The sequence below is a fragment of the Protomyctophum parallelum genome, assembly GCF_964188405.1.
Source record: "Protomyctophum parallelum genome assembly, chromosome: 14".
NCBI lineage: Eukaryota > Metazoa > Chordata > Actinopteri > Myctophiformes > Myctophidae > Protomyctophum > Protomyctophum parallelum.
Genome location: NC_139709.1, coordinates 9,060,382 through 9,086,633, shown reverse-complemented (window position 1 = coordinate 9,086,633; position 26,252 = coordinate 9,060,382). Strand labels below are relative to the sequence as shown.

The 26,252-nt window shown below is 41.7% G+C and overlaps 4 protein-coding genes across 5 annotated transcripts in view; 3 read left to right on the top strand and 1 right to left on the bottom strand.

The window, feature by feature from the left end:
* LOC310870115 (FYVE and coiled-coil domain-containing protein 1-like) overlaps positions 1-26,252 on the bottom strand; it is a gene marked incomplete at its 5' end in the record, with an annotated part of 300,865 nt that overhangs the window by 32,378 nt on the left and 242,235 nt on the right. Inside the window, 3 exons of one of the 2 annotated variants that reach the window (XM_083781168.1) lie at positions 98-204; positions 3,717-3,819; positions 5,225-5,246. The exons of the other annotated variant lie outside the window; for it this stretch is intronic. Coding sequence (XP_083637294.1) covers positions 98-204; positions 3,717-3,774 — 165 coding nt within the window. Of the gene's footprint in view, positions 1-97; positions 205-3,716; positions 3,820-5,224; positions 5,247-26,252 lie in introns of those variants that run through there. 2 annotated transcript variants of the gene reach the window in all.
* Positions 9,398-10,516, top strand: LOC310870493 (chemokine XC receptor 1-like; the record flags this gene model as incomplete). The annotated part of the gene is made up of 1 exon (XM_083781729.1): positions 9,398-10,516. Exon 1 carries the CDS (start codon positions 9,458-9,460, stop codon positions 10,514-10,516), a length of 1,059 nt encoding a protein of 352 aa, XP_083637855.1. The 5' UTR covers positions 9,398-9,457.
* Positions 18,285-19,802, top strand: LOC310870492 (C-C chemokine receptor type 5-like; the record flags this gene model as incomplete). The annotated part of the gene is made up of 2 exons (XM_083781728.1): positions 18,285-18,370; positions 18,719-19,802. Exon 2 carries the CDS (start codon positions 18,762-18,764, stop codon positions 19,800-19,802), a length of 1,041 nt encoding a protein of 346 aa, XP_083637854.1. The 5' UTR covers positions 18,285-18,370; positions 18,719-18,761.
* Positions 24,788-25,876, top strand: LOC310870489 (C-C chemokine receptor type 8-like; the record flags this gene model as incomplete). Its single annotated transcript, XM_083781722.1, has 1 exon — positions 24,788-25,876. One exon carries the CDS (start codon positions 24,788-24,790, stop codon positions 25,808-25,810), a length of 1,023 nt encoding a protein of 340 aa, XP_083637848.1. The 3' UTR covers positions 25,811-25,876.

The following is a 26,252-nucleotide window of genomic DNA, read 5'->3' as shown; positions in this document are numbered from 1 at the left end:
CGTTGCCTTTTTGCGATACTGATATTGTGCATGTTCATACCTCGATACCGATACGATAACGATATATTGTGCAGCCCTATAACACGGCATATCATACCTGTAGAAGGTACTCCAGTTTGTAGGAGAACTTGTGCAGGTTGGAGCTGTCATCCGTTATGGGCTCACCGCACTCTCTGTGTTCCTTACCCAACTCTGACACTGCATCTAAACAGAATAACAGAATAACAACAAAGACCATTGTGTTATACAACAATATAACACAACACATGCGATGTACGTACAGTATACTGTACGTAAACATACATACTGTATTCTTGCATAGAGAAACACAGGCACAGGCCTTCTGTTTCTCTATGCTACTACTTTCCAGACACATACTATAAAAGGTACATATTATCCCATTCTGACCTGAGATCAGATTCATACGAGGTTTCCGCCGGACACACACTGGTCTACAAGCTCATATCGCGCCACTCGGTGGCGCGATATGAGCTTGTAGATCTGCTATTTTTAAATAGCTAAAGCATGACGTGATGCTGACACCAAAATGGGTGCCCGGTCAGAATGGGTTATATCATAGTAATGGCCTGCCCTACACAGTTAAATTATTCATATAACCTCCTCACGTCACCAGAGGAAAGCCTGGTCTGTGTTTCTAAATCGCTGTGTGATCCAGTCTAGGCCGGATTATTCCCGTTTGTGGTTTCTGGCGTCGCTTTGTTTTGGTCCCCCCCCCCCCCCCCCCCCTTCCTGTTTGTTCTTAGTCTCACCAGTTGCTACGAGTTGGAATCGAATATGAAGATACAGCACCAAACGAATTATTCCAAAACGTACTCGAAGAAACAGATTCATACGCTGCATCAAGGGTTTCATTGGGTATGCCCTAATATGACGATGCCCTTGATCACAGGGAATCATGGGTAGTGGGTACTTCTGATTCCGTTTTGTAGTTTCCTGCCTGGCAGTGTTGTTTTCGTCGACTAATACTAAGACGAAAAATGTTTTTTAATGGCGGAAACTAAATTAAAACAAGCTATGATGACTACAACTAAGATTAAATATAGGCCTATTGACGATTTCATCAACAAATAAAAACTAGACTAATGTTAGGAAGGGACTAGTGGACAAGAGATCCAGTATAAATAATACATAGCATTTATGTAGACTTAGATAGCATCTGATACAGACTTATAGCATGTTATGTAGACGGCACTATAATTGCATTGTATATAGTCATAGCACGCCATAGTACATATGTATAGCATAGTAGTATATATATAGTTTATATGTATAGTCTCATAATATAGATATTCCACTGTTACTTTCTTAGCTTACGCATGTTTTATGATAAATGCTTTTGTGATGTATTCCCATGCTTTTGTTCTTGATTATTGTAAGTCGCTCTGGATTAAGAGCGTCTGCTAAATGCCTAAATTGTAAATTGTAAATTGTAAGTCATGTTATGTCAGGTTTCATGCTGAAAATAGCAGATCTACAAGCTCACAGCGTGACACATTGTGAGCTTGTAGATCGGCAACTTTCAGCAAGTGTAAAATCAGTCAGGCTAACACTAACACATTCCAAGTGACTAAAATGTGACTAAAACTAAATGAAATTTCATTCCAAAGACTATGACTAAACTAAAAATAGAAATTTGTGACTACACAACATGACGTAAGTTACCATCCTGAGGACTACAAATCAGTGACTACACAACATGACGTAAGTTACCATCCTGAGGACTACAAATCAGTGACTACACAACATGACGTAAGTTACCATCCTGAGGACTACAAATCAGTGACTACACAACATGACGTAAGTTACCATCCTGAGGACTACAAACCAGTGACTACAACATGACGTAAGTTACCATCCTGAGGACTACAAACCAGTGACTACAACATGACGTAAGTTACCATCCTGAGGACTACAAATCAGTGACTATACAACATGACGTAAGTTACCATCCTGATGACTACAAATCAGTGACTACAACATGACGTAAGTTACCATCCTGATGACTACAAATCAGTGACTACACAACATGACGTAAGTTACCATCCTGATGACTACAAATCAGTGACTACAACATGACGTAAGTTACCATCCTGATGACTACAAATCAGTGACTACAACATGACGTAAGTTACCATCCTGAGGACTACAAATCAGTGACTATACAACATGACGTAAGTTACCATCCGCTCTACAAACTACAACATTACGTAAGTTACCATCCTGAGGACTACAAATCAGTGACAATACAACATGACGTAAGTTACCATCCTGATGACTACAAAACAATGACTACAACATGACGTAAGTTACCATCCTGAGGACTACAAATCAGTGACTACTGACTATACAACATGACGTAAGTTACCATCCTGAGGACTACAAATCAGTGACTATACAACATGACGTAAGTTACCATCCTGATGACTACAAATCAGTGACTACACAACATGACGTAAGTTACCATCCTGATGACTACAAATCAGTGACTACAACATGACGTAAGTTACCATCCTGATGACTACAGATCAGTGACTACATAACATGACGTAAGTTACCATCCGCTCTACAAACTACAACATGACGTACGGTAAGTTACCATCCTGAGGACTACAAATCAGTGACTACACAACATGACGTAAGTTACCATCCTGATGACTACAAATCAGTGACTACAACATGACGTAAGTTACCATCCAGGTTGCTGACTACAAATCAGTGACTACAACATGACGTAAGTTACCATCCTGAGGACTACAAATCAGTGACTATACAACATGACGTAAGTTACCATCCTGATGACTACAAATCAGTGACTATACAACATGACGTAAGTTACCATCCTGATGACTACAAATCAGTGACTACAACATGACGTAAGTTACCATCCTGATGACTACAAATCAGTGACTACACAACATGACGTAAGTTACCATCCTGATGACTACAAATCAGTGACTACAACATGACGTAAGTTACCATCCTGATGACTACAAATCAGTGACTACACAACATGACGTAAGTTACCATCCGCTCCCGACCGGATCATGAACCCGAAAAGGAACGCTGCCCAGGCTAGTATTCATATAACTTATATAACCCATTCTGACCTGAGATCAGATTCATGCGAGGTTTCCACTGGACACACACTGGTCTGATTAACCCATTCTGACCTGAGATCAGATTCTAAAAATGTCAGTCGTTCTTCGATTTTTTTCAAAAATAGCAGACCTACAAGCTCGTATCGCGCCACTCGGTGGCGCGATACGAGCTTGTAGATCTGCTATTTTTCAATAGCTAAAGCATAACATGATGCCAACACCAAAATGGGTGCCCGGTCAGAATGGGATAAAATGAACCCAAAATGGGCCCGGTTCCATTTGGTTCCATCATTTACACTCTTCAGATTGTTGGAAAAAGGAAAGGAAAGGTACTATGTTTACCCAGGGTAACTGGACTAAGCTCAAGAACTTGTTTACAGCCAGGCCCTGCTCATAGAACATTTCATGGTAGGGGTTCAATGCCTTGTCCAAGGGCACTTCAGCGGTGGTAATTTTAACGTGCCGGTCCGGGGATACGAACTAGCGACCTTTCCGATATCAAGACCGCTCCGCAAACCGTTCGGCCACCGCTGCCTTGCTATTTTACTGTGTAGAGTACTGTATGTATGAGTACTGTATAGTGGAAATCTCCATTACCCCGCAGGTCTCTGATGATCCTCTGCAGCTGATTCTCTCCGACAGATACAGAGGCCATTGTGGGGGAAGGGGTGGTGGGATGAGGATCTGGGCTCCCAAAATCCTAAAAGAGACAAAATAACGATACACATTTATATTTAAATGCATCTTAAAATATGCACAAAAACCTAAAGATCATGCACTGCATGCCTGGAACGTGCACACACTAAGTAAACATCAGCTATCATAATTTGTAAACTAAAAGATGTGTCCCTTAATGATCTATTGACAACACACTTTGTTCCTTATGTTTGGGAATCAATCAAAGACAGACATCCTATGAGTTCAAACAGTTAATATACATACAGTACAGTAGCCTACTATAATACAGGTTGTTAATGACTTAAATACACTAGACTGAGCTGAGTTGTATCTGTTTACTGTAAACAGATACAAGCCCATGACTGCTTGAGGCTCAGCTATTTTTCGCTAATGTTCACTGTCCCCCCCCCCCCAGGCCAGAATATGGATGCTGGCCCGGGGTTCAAATGTGTAGTCGTTTTAGCATTATTGTACCACTGTACATTTCACACACTGTTAATCAATCAAAAAGTGTTTATAATAATAATATACAAAAACTGCACATAGGGATTTTACTGGGAAATAAGGTAATTTGTCTTAGAAATAAGGTACAGTGTCCCTTGAATTTCAGGTAGGCCTAATGGACAACTCCTAGCTACTGAGTGACCTACAGATTTGGCTTCTAATAAATAGAATACATCTTTCATTGAAATTGTAACATGGTAAATGAAATACATTCGAACATATATAATCTTGAATGTCAGGATTCGATGTTCAAATAATTGTTATTTCATGTATGTATGATGATGTATCCATACTGTAACAGGACAAATCTAATCCCAGAGATTATTGCTTTATTTATATAATAGATGAGTTGTGTTCGTTTAACCCACCCAGCACATTTATATAACAGTTATAGTGCAGAAAGACAGTCGCCAAATGTTAGGCCATGAACGCAGGCAAATGTACAAATTAAATATAATGTCCATGAAAACATGACAGATGACACTGAATTGAGCCAGATGGCCAGTGTCAACAAACTACAGCACCACGCAGACCCATGCGATGATTGCTCAACCGCTATACCGTGCTACAGGATTCCCCACTGACGTCGACATTTGTTTACAGTACATCTGCCGCCAATTAACTATTATGTGGACGCGGTTTTTGTGTTTTTTATACCGTTAATCGATATCTATATAAGCCTTTATAGAAAATCAACTTGACGTGTGCGTTCGCCGAAAGGGACAGCCAGCCTGCCTGCCTGCCTGCCTGCCTGTGCGAGGACAACATGCACCTGTTATCGCAAAGGCTTTTACATTTTCAACGCTTTTTTTGGCTTCATTCTAAGATAATTCCTGACGTAAAACCTGGTATTTCAGTAGCTCTAACATATCCCGAACCCGGAAAAAAAAAGAAACAACAACAACACTCGGACATTGACGTACTTGTGGTGCAAAATGTTCCCGACAGACAGTCCCAGATTGTAATGGTTTTGTGTTACAGCAGGAAACAAACGTGCTACCTTGTGGGGGCGGGCTAGTGCCAGAGCTGTGTGGACCACAGCTAGGGGTGGGCGTTAGGGAATGACGTTATGTATGGCGACCACCGGCTGAGAGCCAGAGCCCAAGTTAGGTTGAGGAGCACTATAGGAAAATGCAGTTCACATAGCCATGTGGTGTAAAGAATTCTAAAAAATAATAATTAAAATAATAGTAATAATAAATAAATAAACACAACCTTTTTAAGAATTGCAGTCGTCAGATGTAGAGTTGCTGGCCGCGGCTCCATATTATAGCCCATATGCAGATCTAGTTGATGATCCAGTCTTCTCCATATTGTAGGCCTATGATTATCCATGGGGTTAGATGGGGTCAGAGCGAGGTCGCGTGCACGCATCCGCCTGGGTGACAGACGGCAGACTGAAGGGCTAGCGCTGGCGCTTAATGCTTTGGCATGGGGAGGGGGGGGGATCAACATATGCAATGAATTCTGTACTGGCCATATATGGAGCGTGTCTTGAGTGTACAGGGTTTGATGAGGTCAGATCAACATTATGGAATGTCAGAACAGGAAGGATGGATGGGTGGGGCAGGCGCGCACTTAGGCCTCTTTTAGACGGCGACCATCTCCATATAACACGTCAAAGTCCCGTTGCGTTCTCATTTTTTCTTACCCTTTACACGAGAACGCACACGTTATGATATGATGTGCTATTATGCTATACTGTCGCTAGGTGGCGATAACGGGCTGCCAAATAGACAGGTCACCCACGTACAAGAAGAAGAAACCTTCACGCAAGCCTGCGCAACACGGCTCTGGGCGCGCCACGGGATGGTATATATTTTATAATACATTAGGCTACATAAACGCTGCTGCCGCGGCTGCCGCCTGTCACAAGGCTTTTTATTTACATCATGGTTTTACATTCAACATCGCTGATGAGCAGCACTTTGTAGGCGAGGAGGGAGGCTTGTTCAGGAACTCCATTATATCATAATTATATGGCTCTGCATCAATGTAATAAACATATGCGCTGTGAGCCAACGTGAGCCATGATGTCATAAGTTTTGCAGATTCACCGTTTTGCCTGTTTATATGGAGACCATAGGAAACGGCGTTCTGAAAGATTTCCACTCTGGGAGGTGGTTTCACTTCGTTGCGTTTTCACCTCCTGAGAACACGGTTCTCGTCTAAATGACAGCAGCAAACGATACTTTATTTTGAACACCATCCTCGTGTAAATAGCACCTTAGAGTATATATGAATAGAGAAGGCACCCAGCGGAAACCCTGAGGCGAAATGGACATAGTGGCCGAATTTGGTATTGCAGCTCGAGCCAGCGCTGGTCCGTTGACTATCATTGCGCACGTTCATGTTATTATTGGGGCCATGACACGTGAACGAAGGTTTCATACGTGAACGCGCACAAACGGCACAATGATAGTCAACGGCAGCGCGTTCATGTGTTTGGGGCAAAACCATCCCAGAATGCACTCTGTTCCTACACGGAAGGAGGAGTGAAATCACCTCATGCGCTTTAGAGCAACTTAATGCAAGTGGATGGGAGGAGAACTCAGGTGTCTTCTCTATTCATAGTATACTCTTAAGGGCACGCAGATAGGGGGGGTGGGGGGGGGGTCGACCCCCTCAGTTCCATGAGGAGGGGGGGATTATCCCCTGCAAATAAAAAAGTACCGTGGCTGCATGTGTTTTGCTGTGTTGGCAGTGTTTTGCCGTGAAATCCGCTAAAGAATCTGCGTAATTATGCGCAAAAGTGCCCCCTCCCCTCATGAAATGTCCCCCCCCCCCCCAGTTATAAAATTCGCCCCTGGGGTGGGGTCAGATCAACAACATAATATGCAGCAGATCTAGTCTTCTCCATGTATGGTTATACACAGTAAGATGAGGTCAGTGTCATGATCTTCATATAAGGTGAGATGCCCATGGTGGCGTGACGTGTCACGAGGCATGCACCATATATGGACCTCTAAGGGTCTTCATGATGTCACGTGATGTCACGAGGCGTGACCATATATGGAGACGTGATGTCACGAGGCATGTCCATATATGGAGGCAAGGGTGGGTGACGGACGGACGGACAGGAGATGCGGGAATCTGCGTTTTTGTAAGCTTTTTCAGCATCCACCCTGTGTGTTAGTTTATTTGTTTACATCTTGTAATGTGTGCGTGCGTGCGTGCGTGCGTGCGTGCGTGCGTGCGTGCGTGCATGCGTGCGTGCGTGCGAGCGTCGTGCGTGTGTGCGTGCGAGCGTTGTGCGTGCGAGCGTCGTCGTGCGTGCGAGCGTCGTGCGTGCGTGCGTTGGGCTCCACCCTGGGTGGCTCTGCCCTATAGAGTTCTCTGCCCTATAGAGTTCTCTGCCCTATAGAGTTCTCTGCCCTATAGAGTTCTCTGCCCTATAGAGTTCTCTGCCCTATAGAGTTCTCTGCCCTATAGAGTTCTCTGCCCTATAGAGTTCTCTGCCCTATAGAGTTCTCTGCCCTATAGAGTTCTCTGCCCTATAGAGTTCTCTGCCCTATAGAGTTCTCTGCCCTATAGAGTTCTCTGCCCTATAGAGTTCTCTGCCCTATAGAGTTCTCTGCCCTATAGAGTTCTCTGCCCTATAGAGTTCTCTGCCCTATAGAGTTCTCTGCCCTATAGAGTTCTCTGCCCTATAGAGTTCTCTGCCCTATAGAGTTCTCTGCCCTATAGAGTTCTCTGCCCTATAGAGTTCTCTGCCCTATAGAGTTCTCTGCCCTATAGAGTTCTCTGCCCTATAGAGTTCTCTGCCCTATAGGTCGGGTCGGGTCCGTTTCCTCTTGCTGGTGGTGCTCCTCCAGCCCTTTGCCCTGTGCTGAGGCTCTGGTTTTATTATGCTCAGCTCACTGTGATTATGTTTCACTACAATTATGTAGCTATGGAGGACAAAGTACTCACATTTCCACTGTTTGAGGGCTTTTGTCACCTCACTTCTCACTTCTCACTTCTCATATTTGCCATTGACAATGAAAGGAGAAATTAGGTCATGTATGTGCCTCAAATATGACATAAATTCGTGGCAACTCAAATATTAACTGCCATTGACAATGAAGGGAAAATGTACGTCATATGCTGTAGCCGAGCAAATAAGCTAACCAATCACATAAATTCAGTTTATGATTTATGATGATGTATAATGATACAGAGCGCCCCTCACTTCACACCCACACGGGTATGATTTTTAATTGGCACACACCAAAAAAACGAACTTCCTTTATGTATTTACTATTTGTATGTCTCTAACCTAATGACAAATACCCTGTTACACATGTGTAGCCGAGTGGCTCAGAGCCTCTGCTGTCTCCCCCGGTCCAGAGGGACAGTGGTTAAGATGTTGGGACTTTCACGCGAGAGGCCCGAGTTCGAATCCCGGGCGTTACATTGGTACCGTGACCCGGATCGGGTTTCCCCGTGGGAGGAGGTCAAAAGGGAGGTGAGTGTAGCAATGAGGCTCAGAGCCTCTGCCTGCCTGATGGCCTCAAAAGTCTAATATCTCCCCCAGTCCAGAGAGATATCCCTTTGGTCTAGTGGTTATTAAGATGTTGGACTTTCACGCGGGAGGCCCCGAGTTCGAATCCCGGGCGTTACACATGCTGTGACATGCATCATCCAACTTGGACTTATAGTATGCTGTAATTCAAGTTGGACGGAGAATATGCTATATGTAGGCTACTTGGCTCAGTCATAGACATAATTTAGTTACAAAATGTTTTGATTCTGAGAATGAATAGTCAAGACATAGCGGTACATAATATGGCAGAAAACCAAAGCCCTGCACAGTTGGCTGTGTGCATCAAAGGCTTATAGGACATTCATTGTGTTTACCTCACATGAGGTATTTCTCTCAAATGATGTTCAGTATAGGCTAATATTCAGGAAGTGTTCTTTACCTAATTCCTATTTTCTGTTCACCTTTTCTGTCACATGCACATAAAACAAGGCATTGTTCAAGGTACTTCTGGAACTTGTGTCCACAACCCAGGTATCTCGGCATCATCAATGCTCTATGATTGAGGTAAGCATTAAGCGAACATTCTGTGAAATATGATGACTTTTGTTTCCCATGTTATACATTTGCTTCCTCAACTGCTGTTTTTTCAATTCTTCTAAACCGATATATTTCTCTCTCTCCCTGAAGGAACATGGAGGAACAAAATATGTTCACAACCACCATGCAATATGATTATGACGATGATTATGAAGATGAGCTGTGTAACAAGACAGACGTAGTCCATTTTGGAGCCATATTCAACACGTCATTCTTTTCCGTCGTGGTGGCCCTCAGCTTGTTTGGCAACATTCTGGTCGTGGTGATCCTGGCCAAGTACGAGAACATCAAATCTCTCATCAACGTTTTCACCCTGAACCTGGCCGTCTCAGACCTCATCTTCACCGTAGGTCTGCCCTTCTGGGCCTTCGACCAGGTGAACGGATGGACGTTAGGGGAGACAGCCTGCAAAGCGGTCAACTTTGTCTTCTACGTGGGCTTCTATAGCAGCGGTATCCTCGTCATCATGATGACCATCCATCGCTATGTTGCTGTCGCCTGGCCGCTGTCCAACCTCGTGTCCGACACCAAGGGCTTCTACGGCGTCCTGGCGTCTATCGTCGTTTGGACTGTGAGCCCGGTGCTGGCCTCTCCCGCTGTCATCTTCTACAAAGTAATGGAACAAGATCTTAGAATGTATTGCGATTATGAAGATCATTATTGGAAGCTATGGGGAACTTATCAACAAAATGTCCTCTTCGTACTGACTTTACTGATCGTCTGTTTTTGCTACACACAGATATTGCGCAGGCTGTACCGAACAAATGCTCAAAGGAGAAGGCACAAAACTTTAAATCTAATTTTTACACTGGTGGTGGTTTTCTTTGTGGGCTGGGCACCGTACAATATCGTTATTTTCCTGAGATCCATATCTCGTCACCCACAACCAGCTGTGGACTCGGCGACGATGTCCAAAACCTGCGAAAGCTACAGCAAACCACTCGATTATGCTTTCTACGTCAGCCGGTTCCTTGCTTTCTCTCACTGTTGCCTTAACCCCGTGTTCTATGTGTTTGTGGGGGTTAAATTCCAAAGCCACATGAAGAGGATGTTGAAAGGTTGGGCCCGGCACCGTAGAAACAGCATCCCTAGGCGAAGCACCCGGCTAGGGACTATAACATCCCTCACTAGTGGAGAGGAGTTCTCATTCTAGCTCTAGCTTTTCAAACATCTTTGCCCATATACCAATGTACCGTCCGTAGTCCAGTAATTACTGTAATTTGACCTCAAACTAATTGCAAAAAAAACAAACTCAGCTGATTTTGTATCTTCAATATATCCTGAATAACAGAAATAACGTTGCCTGGAATTGTTTGAGGGGAAAGGCCTGTACAGTAGGCCACCATAGACATACTATAAGGCAAATATGTTCTAGATTTCCTTTTGCTTTCAGTAGCATGTGACGAGTCAAACTAGGGGGTTTTCATGATGCTGAATCCATTCCAAGCATTGACCAAGCACTGACCTCATCACATTTGTGATGACGGTTATGGCCGTTTTTAGCCCAAGGAGTGTTTTTATGCAAAACTAATGCTTGGAATGGATTCAGCATCATTAAAACCCCCTAGTTTGACATGTCACATGCTACTTAAAGCAAAAGGAAATCTAGAAAATATTTGCCTATTTGTATGTCTCTAAATGTTTTGATGAATTGAACAATGTGGACCCTGTTGTAAACAAGTGTAATGCTTAATTGGGTCGTCCACTCACAGTTAACAGTCTTTGTATTGAGTTTGTGCTTGAAATGTACTGTAATTCTACAAACTGTTAATAAATATTTCAATCAATCATTCAATTCAATGCCTTACTGCATTTTCAACACTTTCCCCTCAGAAAATTCCAGGCAACTTTATTTTCTGTTATTCAGGATATAGTGAAGAGACAAAATATTTTGTGCAATGCTTGATCCTGTATTTTCCATAGATTTCCTGTACAAATAGGTAGGTACGTCATACTCTCAAGGAACACCACTTTTATTCATAGTGAAGATCTACAAGCTCAAAACACACACACACACACACACACATACACACACACACACACACACACACACACACACACACACACACACACACACACACACACTGTACATGTATAAATATATATGCATAAACATGCTGTATGTGTGTAAGGAACAGGAACTAATACGAGTGAATTACCGTCACTGAGCCTTATCTGACACACAGTCACTCTGTGGTTGTGTGTGTGTGTGTGTGTGTGTGTGTGTGTGTGTGTGTGTGTGTGCCTGCGTGCGTGCGTGCGAACACAGAGTGTATTAATTCCAGAGAAGATGCTGACAATATTCTTTGGTCAGAGACGAGTAAAATGTTGTGAAAGTCACGTCAGCCATATGTTTTATTAGATTGTATAATTAGTTAAAGCCTCTAGGTTAGATTTTTATGCATGGATCCAATATATTTTTTGTACAATCTGTATGATGTAGTGTACAACATAACTTATACAATTGGGGGATTGTTGCATTTTCTTCTCCCTGCTGTTCCAGTGAGACATTTAGATCATGACACGAATTCTGACCTGATGGTCAAGATTCAATATCCCCTGAGCAAGCAGGCACTAGGCAGGCTCTATTATTTCACTGGTAAAGATTTCAGCACAGTTCTAGTTCAGTATACTTTGTGGACAGTTCTAGTTCAGTATACTTTGTGGACTGTACAAATTGAATTCCGCTTCTTGTACCTCTATGAGACGTGACAAATAAAACCTTCTTGATTCTCTTGATTCAATCAAGAGCACTTTTTGTTATTTAATTATTAATAATTATTTTTAATGCAATTTGGTGAAATACTTCATTATTCTTAAATGATATTTTCTTACAAACCATACAAAGCTGCACAAACTCACACAGTAAAACATACTCTGGGAACATTCAAACCTTTCACATTTAACCATATAGTAATCCTACTTTGAACGAATCTTGGACTAATAGTGCAGTTCATACTTGTGGCATGTGGAATGGAGATTGGTTGAACTGTGGCACAAACACACAGGACAAATGACAAGAGGAAGACACAGATATTGCATAACGTCCAATACTTCAACAAAGTCTTGCTTCACTTGCATATCAATCTGAATGTTCCAATGTACGGGTTTCAATCTTCCTGTGTTCGCGCTTATATTTAGATTTTGCCAGCTGGCTAACACTGGCACATTTACAGACATGTTGACTAATGCATGTCGTCATCCTCGTGCATAAATAAAATAAATTCAATAAATTATGAAACAAGCACATTTGAATCATTGTGGTTTAACTTCTTCTTTTGTGTATCATCAGATGGTCAACTCAGCACAGTGGTTTAACTGATGCAAAGTTCATTATCATTTTTATGAGGCCTTTAATATTCTGATATTTTATTCAATGCCAGAATCATTAAGGAGAATACCACTCATTTTCAACATTTTACTATGTCATTAATATACCTTTGAGCTGTTGTGTGGAAATAATAAAAAAGTCCCCCCCATTCTGGTTTCCAGTGGCGTGCACAGACATTTAGAGGGGCAGGTGCTCACGTGAAAAAAGGGCACCTTGTGGAACCGGCCGTTGCCTTAATAGTGTGAGATTTATAGATTTTGGGGCATAAATAATAAATTAGAAGCTTTTTTTTTATCAAGAATTGATCAATGTCACTATGGTCCACAAACTGTACACTGTACAAAAATAAATGTAAGGGAAACTTTGACAGAAAAAGACTCGCTCACCGTATAGAAAATAGAACTCCTTGGACTGAGACTGAGAGAAAAAATATATATTTTATATTAAAAAGCAAACGTTTCGGTCCTATAAGACCTTTGTCAGTACTATGATAGCACTGATTAAAAAAGCAAACATTTCGGTCCAAAGACCTTCGTCAGTGCTATGATAGCACTGATTAAAAAGCAAACATTTCGGTCCTAAGACCTTCATCAGTGCTATGATAGCACTGATGAAGGTCTTAGGACCGAAATGTTTGCTTTTTAATTGCACTTTGAGCACAGAGCACTTTATGAGCATGATAAAATAAAAGAAAAAATATTTTCTTAAGTCTCAGACCAAGGAGTTTTACTTCTATTTTCTATACGGTGAGCGAGTCTTTTTCTGTCAAAGTTTCCCTTGTGTTTTTGAGACCACCGCTACCGTAGTCAAGTTTGGAAGAAAAAAAGGACGAAGAAAGGCGCAACCGTTTTCTCATGTGAATTTTTTTTCAAAAGGGCACATTGCTGTCCAGAGGGCAAGGGCAGGTGGTGCTCTAGCACCCCTGGGGCTGTATTTTGCGTGTCTTAAGTACCAGGTCTTATTCCCTAACTTGAGTAAACTAAATAGTGTATGTAGTTATGTAGCAGAATCCAATTAAGTGAACGTTTCGTGAAGATTCTTGTAAACCATGTTTTTTCTGTTCTATGGACCCTAGAGGACACAAAAAAAACGGTTTACATTTTTTCCCCCCGCCCTAACAATATTTTATCACCATGGCAATACATGGCAATGTGTAGCAATATTTCGTGTCTGTCTGTATTTCTGTCGACATCATATCTCCAAATCTGCCAGGCCGATTTACACCAAATTTGGTCCAGGAGTGTATGATGTGCTGTAGAAGACCCCCCAAAAAGATCACCACGATCGGCCCATAGGTGGCGCTATAGCAACAAATTCAAAAGGCAAATGTATGACTATTCACAAACTACTTGTCCAATTTCAATGAAAATTACTGGGTTCATGCACCAAGGGCTTCTGCACAAGCCATGCAAATGTGATCATAATACACCCATAGATGGCGCTCCAGTAACCCATTTAAGAAGTAAATGCATGAGCTTCAAAAATTACCAGAATGATTTTCATGAAATTAAACAAAGGATGAAGACACTGCTTTTAAAAGTGCACAAAGCAATATTTATTTATATAATCAACAATAACTTAAAGCTTCACCATGCTTGGGTGTGTTAATCTGGTTATGAACAAGATTCATAAAGGAGAAGGTGCCATTTCTGGCTTAACCACTGATCCTCAGGGTCTGCTGAAATACTGTCTGAGTACCCCAGTACTAGCAAGACTGGCTGGTGAAACTGAGCGCCTACTTAACATAGCTGATGCCAACCCAAAGAAGCATCACCAACACTCAGCAACTAGAAATGCACGACAGGAGAAATCTGTGAAACAACTCAAGGATGTGTTGACCAGCGCAAACCCCTTCTGTCCTCCAGAAAACGATGATGAAGTTGAAATTAAGTTAGTCAACTTTGTTTCCAAACAAATAATGACAACAGCAGTGCAGAGCCATGTATTGGACATTGAGTTACGAGGGAGCAGAGCACTTGAAACTTTTGTGAATCAGAGGGTCAGAGGGGAAAAGAACATGTGGGACAAAATGACGAAGCTGAAGTATCTGACCTGGAAAGATGGATGCAAAACTATCAAGCTTAAGGCATCATCTGAAATAGTCAGCTTGAAAGCAACAAACTCCTTGTTTGTTCGCTTGCTTCTCGTTGCCAAGTCCTCAAGAGATCTGGACCTGCAGAACATTGTGGGAACACACACATTTACTCCATGAAGGACAGAACAAGACATCTCCGTACAGCAGGAAGAGCACAAGAAAAGGGGTATAAAATAGAGGATAACACACCAGTCAAAGACTTCAAGGCTTTCCTCGGAAGCAAGGAAACCAAGGCCAACCTCGTCCTCTACCTTGCACAAAAAGCTGTTGATCTTTGCAAGCTACCAATCACAACACACACACACAAGGGTGTCATGTCCACAAACACAAAAATGGTGAACATCACAAGTACACAAGAAGAGGCGGATACGTTACTGGTTATGTATGCCACAGCAGTGAGTCATTTAGGTAAAATGCCACATATATACTCATGTGACACTGATGTTTTGGTACTTGCCCTTCGAAGGGTACCAGACCTTCAACCAGAGAGTGCAATCATCATGGGCACAGGAGATCAAAGACGGACGATAAAACTCAGACCAATCTACACGGCCATTGGCCCCAAACGAGCAGCCGCATTGCCAGGATTCCACACGCTCACTGGTTGCGATACCACTGGTCACATCCGAGGAAAAGGTCAATCTTCCTGCTTCAAATCGTTCATGAAGACTGGTGATGATGTTCTCCATGCACTTGCTGAACTTGGTGTTGGCCCTCATCCATCCTTGGACGTGTTAGCCGGTTGTGAAAAGTTTGTGTGTCAGCTCTTCAAACCTGGGTTTAAATCAGCTGAAGTACTTCGGTGGCACATGTTTAAACAGCTCAAGGGCAATCAGGGTGTTGAAAAGATATGTCCAACGCAAGGGTCCATCGTCGAACACATTCTGCGAGCACATTGGCAAGCCAATGTATGGGCACAAGACATCGTTTCTGAGCCACATGTTTTAGATCCACTTTCTTTAGGATGGAAGCAACAAGATGATGGAAGGTGTGTCCCTGTAGTCTCAAAGGTTCCACCTGCACCAGAGGCCGTTGTTGAACTCGTCAAGTGTGCATGTGTTGCCAGCAAGTGTAGAGGCCGCTGTTCTTGCAAACGTAATAACCTTCCATTCACAGAGCTCTGCAAATGTGAGGCTGCTGAGGGTTCATGTGATAATCATACAAAAGATGATGCTGAGAGTGATGACGATGATACCTACAGTGATTCTTTGTACAGTTGAGCATGACACGTTCGTAAATAAACCCTTTGATTTGAAATAAAACTGTCCGTTACTGATTATTCAAGGTTTTTGTGGAAAATTGGTCAGGTAGCACCTTGTGAAATTGCATATTGAATCTGTTGTTGTAGCGCCACCTATTGGTGGATTGTGGTCAAACTTTCTGGGCTTGTGCTTCAGCCCATGGTACAACAACCTAGCCAATGTCATTGAAATTGGACAAGTAGTTTGTGAATAATCATGAATTTTCGTTTTGAATTTGGTGCTGTAGCGCCACCTATGGGCCGATCGTGGTGACATTTTTATGGGGTCTTCCAGAGCACATCATACACTCCTGGACCACATTTGGTGTTAATCGGCCTAGCAGATTTGGAGAAATGATGTCGACAGAAATACAGACAGACACGAAATATTGCTACACATTGCCATGTATTGCCATGGTGATAAAATATTGTTAGGGCGGGGAAAAAAAATGTAAACCGTTTTTTTTGTGTCCTCTAGGGTCCATAGAACAGAAAAAACATGGTTTACAAGAATCTTCACGAAACGTTCACTTAATTACACAATGACATACACTAAAAGACCTGGAGGCGTGATCAATGCTCTTTGGCCACTCAGAATAGCCAAATGGCATTGACCACGCCTCCAGGTCTTTAGTTTACTCAAGTTAGGGAATAAGACCTGGTACTTAAGACACGCAAAATACAGCCCCTAGTGTCTATCTGTGCACGCCACTGCTGGTTTCCTAGAACTGTAGGTCTGAAAAAATCATTCAGAAACTATAGTAAAATACGCACATCATTTTAGTGGAGGTGCTGGGTTCAAAATGACATCAGAAAAAGAGGGAAGGGAAGCAAAAGTTTATATATTGACGACATTTCGAGCCAAGGCTCTTCCTCAGTTTGACCAGATGAAGAGCCTTGGCTCGAAACGTCGTCAATAAATAAACCTTTGGAGCAGATGAGTGTGCGGGTTCCCTTATTTGTTTTCTGAAAAAAATCATTAACATTGTGAATCACATATTAATGACAGTAAAATGTTGGAAATGAGTGGTATTCCCCTCTAAGATAAAGCTTTCAATAATGAACCTTTAATTAAGGTGGTTTAGTTAAATCTTTTACATCTGTTAGGATTGCAGGGCTTATAGACTCTCAGACTTGTTGCAAGAAATGCCAAGAAATGTAGGTTATTAAATAAGGTTTTATATTGCTATTTGCTAGTGATCATAAAGTTATAGTAAAGTGTATAGGAGCTTCTGAACTAGCGGGCAGAGTCAAGTGAAGGGTCACTTCAGTGAGATTATTACTGATTAAAAAACTTAAACTCAAGGTTTTCAGTCTAATGTCATCCACAACAGGCAGTTTGGTTTAAATAATTAAGCAATTAGCAGGCAGACTGAACCTGCCTGTCACTGAGGTTTAGCGTATACTATTGCATTCGTAAGGCATGGTGACTTCAATTTAGTAGCCAAAAGAGGGATTTCATTTATTAACAAAATTAACAGAAAAAAGAAACAGAGCTGGGAATGCAGGAAATGGAAGCGGGAGGGGGAGATATTGCATCATGTCTCATATTTCAGAAAAGGTCTACTCTGGTGCACGCGATCTACAATGAATCATCCATGCCAGTGTTCCTATAATGTTCGTGTTCCAATTTTCATGTTCATGTCTGTTTAACATTTAAATGCAATTTGCCAGCTGGCAAAAAAACTGGCATAATTTACAGATGGTGATTAATGCATCATGTTGCCCAAATAAATAAAGAAAATGAAATCTAAATTATGAAACGAGCACATTTCAAATGAATGAAATACTTTAACACAAATTCCCAAACCTTTTTACCTGACCCATGCACAACCAAGCACTTAAGTTTTAAGTCTGTTTGACCCAATTGAATTGGGCCAATTCATTAACATTTGTATATGCCTCCTTTTCATATTATTATAAAAATAAATACATATATAAGTAAAGAACCATTAGAAGATTCTAATAGATGTTCTAAGAATGTTTATAGATGTTTAGTTAGAACCTTTACAGCTCCTGTTAGGAGTATCAGCTTTTAGACTATCTTCTTCTGTGATTCATATTTGTTTTCTATATTTGAAGCTGATCCAAAGTGTATATTGCCAGATGGGATCATACAGTCAATACAGTAAAATACAGGAACATTTCAACCAGGGGCCAGACAGAGTCAAGTGAAGTGTCACTTCCTTGCTCTTTTGCAGTGTTACGTATACATACGTGAACACAGTTCTCTCTCCAAGCACAAGCAGTGCATATTCTAAGACACATTGCCCTGAAAGGAAGTCTGTCTTTAGATTCAGCTGAAGAGTCAGACAGAGTTGCACTGAGTAACAGGCACAAGGTAAGGGATGTCTTGATTGTTATAGAAAAAGCTAATTTGTGATTATTTTCTATTTATTTTAATGTGGAGTAATATACGTACATTCTTGTGTTTGATCTCTAAATGGAAAATGTGTTTTTGGGACCGTCTTAACATAATTCTATTCTATTTTTTACAAACCAATGTGAGCAAAACCATAGAGATATTTATGTTAATGTAGCAACCCCTTTTGTTTACATTGTCACTGATTGGGTCTCTCAGTCTGAGTATATTTTCAGTTTTCACTTTGGATGGTTAGAAGTTATTTTTAATTAAAAACAATATATAAAAAAATATATCTGATTAGCTGGAAACTGTGTCCTCTTTCAGGGTTAACATCCTATGATCCTCAAAACCTCTCAACTTGAAAAGAATGGATAACTTCACCACAGAGCCTCTGTACACCGACTACTACACCAACGGTTCCATAGAGTCGATAGACGATGAAGATTACTCAATAAGACTCTTCTCCGCCATTAGCTATAGCCTAATCTTTTGCATTAGTTTTCCCAGCAATAGCTTCCTCCTGTGGGTTCTTCTTCTTCGAGAAAGAGGCAAGAGGACACCGCCTGACTGTCTGCTTCTGCAGCTTGTAATCTCCGACCTCTTCTTGACCGTGACTCTGCCATTTTGGGCTTCTTACCAACTCCACGGCTGGAGCTTTGGGGACTGGGCCTGCAAAATGATGAGCGGCCTCTTCACCTTGGGGATCGACGCTTACATGATGCTGCTCACCGCCATGACCCTGGACCGATATGTGGCTGTGGTCCACGCTGCCTCTCCGTCCGCACAGGGCCGCAGGGCGCTCTGGGTGCGTTGGGCTAGCGTCGCCATATGGCTGGTCTGTGTCGCTGTAAGCATCTGGAACGCTTGTAACTCTAAGACTGAACGTGACGATGATTATGGTGTTATTCTATGTGAAGACTACTCAGGTCCACCGGCCCGACGGCTGTACTCCTACCTCCGCATAGGCCTCTTCTGTCTCCTGCCTTTCGCCGTCGTCTTTTTCTGCTACTTCCACATATTCATGACCGTCAGGCGGTGTGCAATGAAAGGACAGCAGCAGGCTGTAAAACTGATTGCGGCAATAACTGTTGTGTTTTTCTTTTGCTGGGTACCGTACAACATCGTGGTCTTTTTGGATACCCTGGCGATCGACGTGGAGTCGCTGAAGACTGACGCGTTGTTTTACGCGTACTACGTCACCCACACGCTGGCGTACTGCCACTGCTGCCTCAACCCGCTGTTCCACGTGTTTGGAGCGGGGAAGTTCCGGAGGCATCTTCCTCTGTCGGGCGTCGCCTCGTACCAAAGAGGAGAGAGCAGCAGGCAGACAGACTCTCACTTCTACGACAAACAGCCAACGACACCCTGCTGTCTCCCAGCAGACCTGCGTGTAATTTTTATATCATAGTTAAATAACTCATGTGTATATATGTGTATATAGTGTGTATATTCCTGCACTATACCTGCATCCAGTGATATTGGTACATAGAAATTGATCTATTGAAGATTCTGACTTTCAAATGTACATAATTTTTGTTTTGATTGTATTGCTGTATTGTTGTATTGTGCTTTGGCAATGTAAACATATGTTTTCTCATGCCAATAAAGCCCTTTGAATGTAATTGAAGTGTGCGTGTGTGTGTGTGTGTGTGTGTGTGTGTGTGTGTGTGTGTGTGTGTGTGTGTGTGTGTGTGTGTGTGTGTGTGTGAATCACATATTAATGACAAAGTAAAATGTTGGAAATGAGTGGTATTCCCCTCTAAGATAAAGCTTTCAATACTGAACCTTTAATTAATGTGGTTTAGTGAAACTTTTACATCTGTTAGGATTGCAGGGCTTATAGACTCTCAGCCATGTTGCACAAAATGCCAAGAAATATTTCAAGCTGATTCAAAGGTTTATTGTTTATATTATTATATTGCTATAGTGATCATAACGTTATAGTAAAGTGTATAGGAGCTTCTGAACTAGCGGGCAGAGTCAAGTGAAGGGTCACTTCCGTGAGATTATTACTGATTAAATAACTAAAACTCAAGGTTTTCAGTCTAATGTCATCCACAACAGGCAGTTTGGTTTCAATAATTAAGCCATTAGCAGGCAGACTGAACCTGCCTGTCACTGAGTTTTAGTTCTCTCTCCAAGCACAAGCAGTGCATATTCTAAGACACATTGCCCGATGATAAAGACTTGGTGTTTAAACCTGCGGATAATGGTGGGGGTTTAGTGGTTCAGGATACTCATAAATACAAACTAGAAATTCTGTCCCAGTTGACAGATAAAAAGTTCTATACAAAATTAAAAAGTGATCCAACCCTGTCATTTCAGCGTGAGATATTCACTTTTTTGGAGAATGCAAGAACCAAAGGTTTCATCTCCAAACCTGAATTTGACTTCTTAATATACAGTCAACACCCAATCCGGCCTGTGTTTTACACACTTCCAAAGATTCATAAAACTATGACTGATCCACCCGGACGACCTATTGTGGCACAGATTAATTCTCTCTTCTGTCAGAATATGTAGACTTTTTTATTAAACCTTTTGTTCATAAACTGCCTTCCTATATAAGGGATTCTACTGACTTTATTAATAAGATTTCTGATATTTCCGATCTACCTGAGGAGACATGGTTACTGACTTTAGATGTCACTAGCCTATATACTAACATAGCACATGATGCTGGTCTTGATGCTCTTACATACTATTTAGCCAGTCGAGACAACACAAGCATACCACCAAATCAATTTATCATTGATCTAGCCTCCTATGTGTTGAAATACAACTATTTTAGTTTTGACAATGATTTTCATTTACAAGTATCTGGTACATCCATGGGTTCCATCTTTGCGCCCAATCTTGCCAATCTGTTCATGGGACATTTCGAAGAGAAATATGTCTACAACTCTGAAAAAAACATGTACAAACAAAACATTATTAAATGGTATAGATACATTGATGATATATGCTGTGTCTTTAAAGGTGGCTTAGATGAAGTTCAACATTTTTTGACATTATTGAATGGCTTTGACTCTAATCTCAAATTCACTATGGAATGTAGCCAATCAAGAGTACACTTCCTAGATATGTGGATAGTAGTGAATGAAGGTAACCTGTCTACAACCCTCTATCAGAAAGAAACAGATCGTAATACTTTATTATTGGCCACCAGTAACCACCCCCCCGCTCTCATTAAGTCTTTACCCATTAGTCAGTTTTACAGAATGAGAAGAGTTTGTTCCTCTAATGAGGATTTTATTGATAAATCATCTGAGATGAAAGCCAAGTTTGTCGAAAGAGGTCATTCACTTGAATGTATTGACAAAGCGTACACATTAGCTTTAAATAAACCTCGTTCTGAGCTTTTGAAAACAACTCCGAAAAAAGAGAAGAAGTTTTCGGTCACATGTGTAACCACATATTCTCCTTATTCACATAGAATAAAAGCTATTTTTAAACAAAATTGGCATATTTTAACTTCTGACCCTGAATTGGCTACACTATTCAAATACCCACCCCTATTCTCCTTTAAACGGGGTAAGAATCTAAAAGATCAGCTTGTACACTCTGACTTTCAATCTCCCCAGGTCTCACTCAGACAGACCCTGTTAAGTCCACTCCCACAAGGAAACTATCCTTGTGGTCATTGTGCCCAGTGTGGAAATACACATAAGACCTCCTTTTTTAACCATCCTCATACTGGCAAGAAGTTCAAGATCAATAACATTATTACTTGTGTGTCAACCCATGTGGTGTATATGATCAAATGTCCCTGTGGTTTAGCATACATAGGCAAAACTACTAGACAGTTAAAACAGAGAATGAGTGAACATAAGAGTTCGATCAGAAGAAACGACCGTGAATACCCTGTTGCAGTGCATTTCAATGACCTTAAAGGAGAATTCCATACTAAAAGGCTTTCTTACCTTTCTTTGTAGTTGTTACGTCCCCACCAAAGAGGTCCAGGTGTTATTTTGTACAAAAGCTCCTTATTGGCTATTTCCTCTACCAAAAGCCCTAAATGAATTGCATTGAATTGAATGGGAATTGAATGGGGCTATGGGGTGTTGTGCTAATTCGCTTATTTCCATCGCTCAAAATTACAATTTATTTGTATATATCCTCTCTTCATAATGTAAATAATATCCCAAGCGGCACACTTTACTACTTCTTTCGATGGAAATAAGCGAATTAGCATAACACCCCATAGCCCCATTCAATTCCCATTCAATGCAATGCAATTCATTGAGGGCTTATGGTAGGGAAAATAGCCAATAAGGAGTTTTTGCACAAAAAAACACCTGGACCTCTTTGGTGGGGACGTAACAACTACAAAGAAAGGTAAGAAAGATAAGAAAGCATTCTAGCATGGAATTCTCCTTTAAACATGACATCTCTACTTTCCGCTTTATTGGTATAGAACAAGTCAAACTTCCAAGAAGAGGTAGTAACCACGATGCCCTTTTAAAACAACGTGAGGCCTACTGGATCCACACTCTACAAACCTTACACCCCAAAGGGCTTAATGATGAACTACTATTGAATGTTATGCTATAGAAAATGTTGATCTGAACTTCTTGTCCAGCCGGTACTATAGGCACTTAAGGTGCAATTTTTTCTTTTTTTTCTTATTCTTTTCCACTCTTTCGGACAGAGTAGGATCTTACATTTGACATTTATTTGCTCATTTTACTGTATGTCTTCCTTGTATATTGTATGGCATGACATTTATGTATAATTCTTTTCCCCTGTATTATTGTAAACTGTTATTTTCAATGATATATATGAGGAATGTTCACAGAAACACTGCACCTTCAAGTCACGTGACAAGGTTCTTCACAGCTGTTATCTGTTTGGATAAATTACATGCATTTTGATTGGTTGTTTACACTTCCTGAAATGTATTTAGTGACAATGGCTACGTTTACATGAAGGGTGATCGTTCCGAATAAATACTTCCGAATAAAATACATCCGATGTAATGTTTTTTGCCGCAAGTTTACATGGGAAATGGTCATTCCGAATGAGTGTTTATATGGAGAAGTGATAGAAGACATGATACATGTTAATTCACGTGAAACTACGCCATCTGTTGGACACAAAATATAGGCAGTTCATTCATTGTGACTGTCTCAACAATACAAACATATTACAGACGAAAGACGAATAGACGATACTTTGAAATCCCATCATTTCATTTGCAGTAGCTTTGAGGCTGCTGGTTGGATAGGGCGGGCAAATATGTTTACCGTCTTTTTTTCCCCACCCGCTGCGGCTCCGCTTCTCCGCTGGGAAGGTGATCATCTCGTTTTTATTTGTACTTTATTATCTACAGCACGGCCAGGGCACGCAACACTGATTATTATTGTATCGGGTCGCTCGTTATTTTTGAGAGAGAGAGAGAGAGAGAGAGAGACCGTTGAACACACACACACATACACACAGATCAGGGTTATCGTCATCTGCTGCTGCTCCACGTTTTTTTGTGGATTTCGGATCTGAAAAAAGGAACGAAATAACGCGCTCTATATGCAAACTCCTCGGCGCGCCTTGGATATGAGCGCCTTGGAGCATGCTCAGAAAGACCAGAATGAACTTACATCCGAATTAGTGTATACATGAGTCCAATTTTCTTTCAATCGCATTGAACATCGGAGTAATCCGGCCAGTGACATCGGAATGGTTTTTAGATCGCATCGAGCGTTTTCATTCGGATGTAAGTTTTTGTAGGTGTTTACATAACAACGTTTAATAGGATTGAAATTCAATTCGGAATGAAAAGGGGATTTAACTGCTCATGTAAACGTAGCCATTGTCAGCCCATTCTTGAATTAAGCCTGAGGAAGGTCGCAAGACCGAAACGTTGCTCAATAAAATTGCTCTGAACTAGCAAGTGGCAGTGTGTGGAAGTCCCTTCTTACACAAGACACATTGACCTGAAAGGAGGTCTGTCTTTAGATTCAGCTGAAGAGTCAGACAGAGTTGCACTGAGTAACAGGCACAAGGTAAGGGATGTCTTGATTGTTATAGAAAAAGCTAATTTGTGATTATTTTCTATTTATTTTAATGTGGAGTAATATACGTACATTCTTGTGTTTGATCTCTAAATGGAAAATGTGTTTTTGGGACCGTCTTAACATAATTCTATTCTATTTTTTACAAACCAATGTGAGCAAAACCATAGATATATTTATGTTAATGTAGCAACCCCTTTTGTTTACATTGTCACTGATTGGGTCTCTCAGTCTGAGTATATTTTCTGTTTTCACTTTGGATGGTTAGAAGTTATTTTTAATTAAAAACAATATATAAAAAAATATATCTGATTAGCTGGAAACTGTGTCCTCTTTCAGGGTTAACATCCTATGATCCTCAAAACCTCTCAACTTGAAAAGAATGGATAACTTCACCACAGAGCCTCTGTACACCGACTACACCAACGGTTCCATAGAGTGGATAGACGATGAAGATGACTCAATAAGACTCTTCTCCGCCATTAGCTATAGCCTAATCTTTTGCATTAGTCTGCCCAGCAATAGCTTCCTCCTGTGGGTTCTTCTTCTTCGAGAAAGAGGCAAGAGGACACCGCCTGACTGTCTGCTTCTGCAGCTTGTAATCTCCGACCTCTTCTTGACCGTGACTCTGCCATTTTGGGCTTCTTACCAACTCCACGGCTGGAGCTTTGGGGACTGGGCCTGCAAAATGATGAGCGGCCTCTACACCTTGGGGATCGACGCTTACATGATGCTGCTCACCGCCATGTCCATGGACCGATATGTGGCTGTGGTCCACGCTGCCTCTCCGTCCGCACAGGGCCACAGGGCGCTCTGGGTGCGTTGGGCTAGCGTCGCCATATGGCTGGTCTGTGTCGCTGTAAGCATCTGGAACGCTTGTAACTCTGAACTGACTGAACGTGACGGTTATTCTGGTTTTTTTCTATGTGAAGACTACTCGGGTCCACCGGCCCGACAGCTGTACTACTACCTCCACATAGGCCTCTTCTGTCTCCTGCCTTTCGCCGTCGTCTTTTTCTGCTACTTCCACATTTTCATGACCGTCAGGCGGTGTGCAATGAAAGGACAGCAGCAGGCTGTAAAACTGATCATGGCAATAACTGTCGTGTTTTTCGTTTGCTGGGTACCGTACAACGTCGTGCTCTTTTTGGAGACCCTGGTGATCGACGTGGAGTCGCTGAATACTGACGCGTTGTTTTACGCGTACTACGTCACCCACACGCTGGCGTACTGCCACTGCTGCCTCAACCCGCTGTTCCACGTGTTCGGAGCGGGGAAGTTCCGGAGGCATCTTCCTCTGTCGGGCGTCGCCTCGTACCAAAGAGGAGAGAGCAGCAGGCAGACTCTCACTTCTACGACAAACGGCCAACGACACCCTGCTGTCTCCCAGCAGACCGGCATGTAATTTTTATATCATGGTTAAATAACTCGTGTGTGTGTGTGTGTGTGTGTGTGTGTGTGTGTGTGTGTGTGTGTGTGTGTGTGTGTGTGTGTGTGTGTGTATATAGTGTGTATATTCCTGCACTATACCTGCATCCAGTGATATTGGTACATAGAAATTGATCTATTGAAGATTCTGACTTTCAAATGTACATCATTTTTGTTTTGATTGTATTGCTGTATTGTTGTATTGTGCTTTGGCAATGTAAACATATGTTTTCTCATGCCAATAAAGCCCTTTGAATTTAATTGAAGTGTGCGTGTGTGTGTGTGTGTGTGTGTGTGTGTGTGTGTGTGTGTGTGTGTGTGTGTGTGTGTGTGTGTGTGTGTGTGTGTGTGTGTGTGTGTGTGTATCACATATTAATGACAAAGTAAAATGTTGAAAATGAGTGGTATTCCCCTCTAAG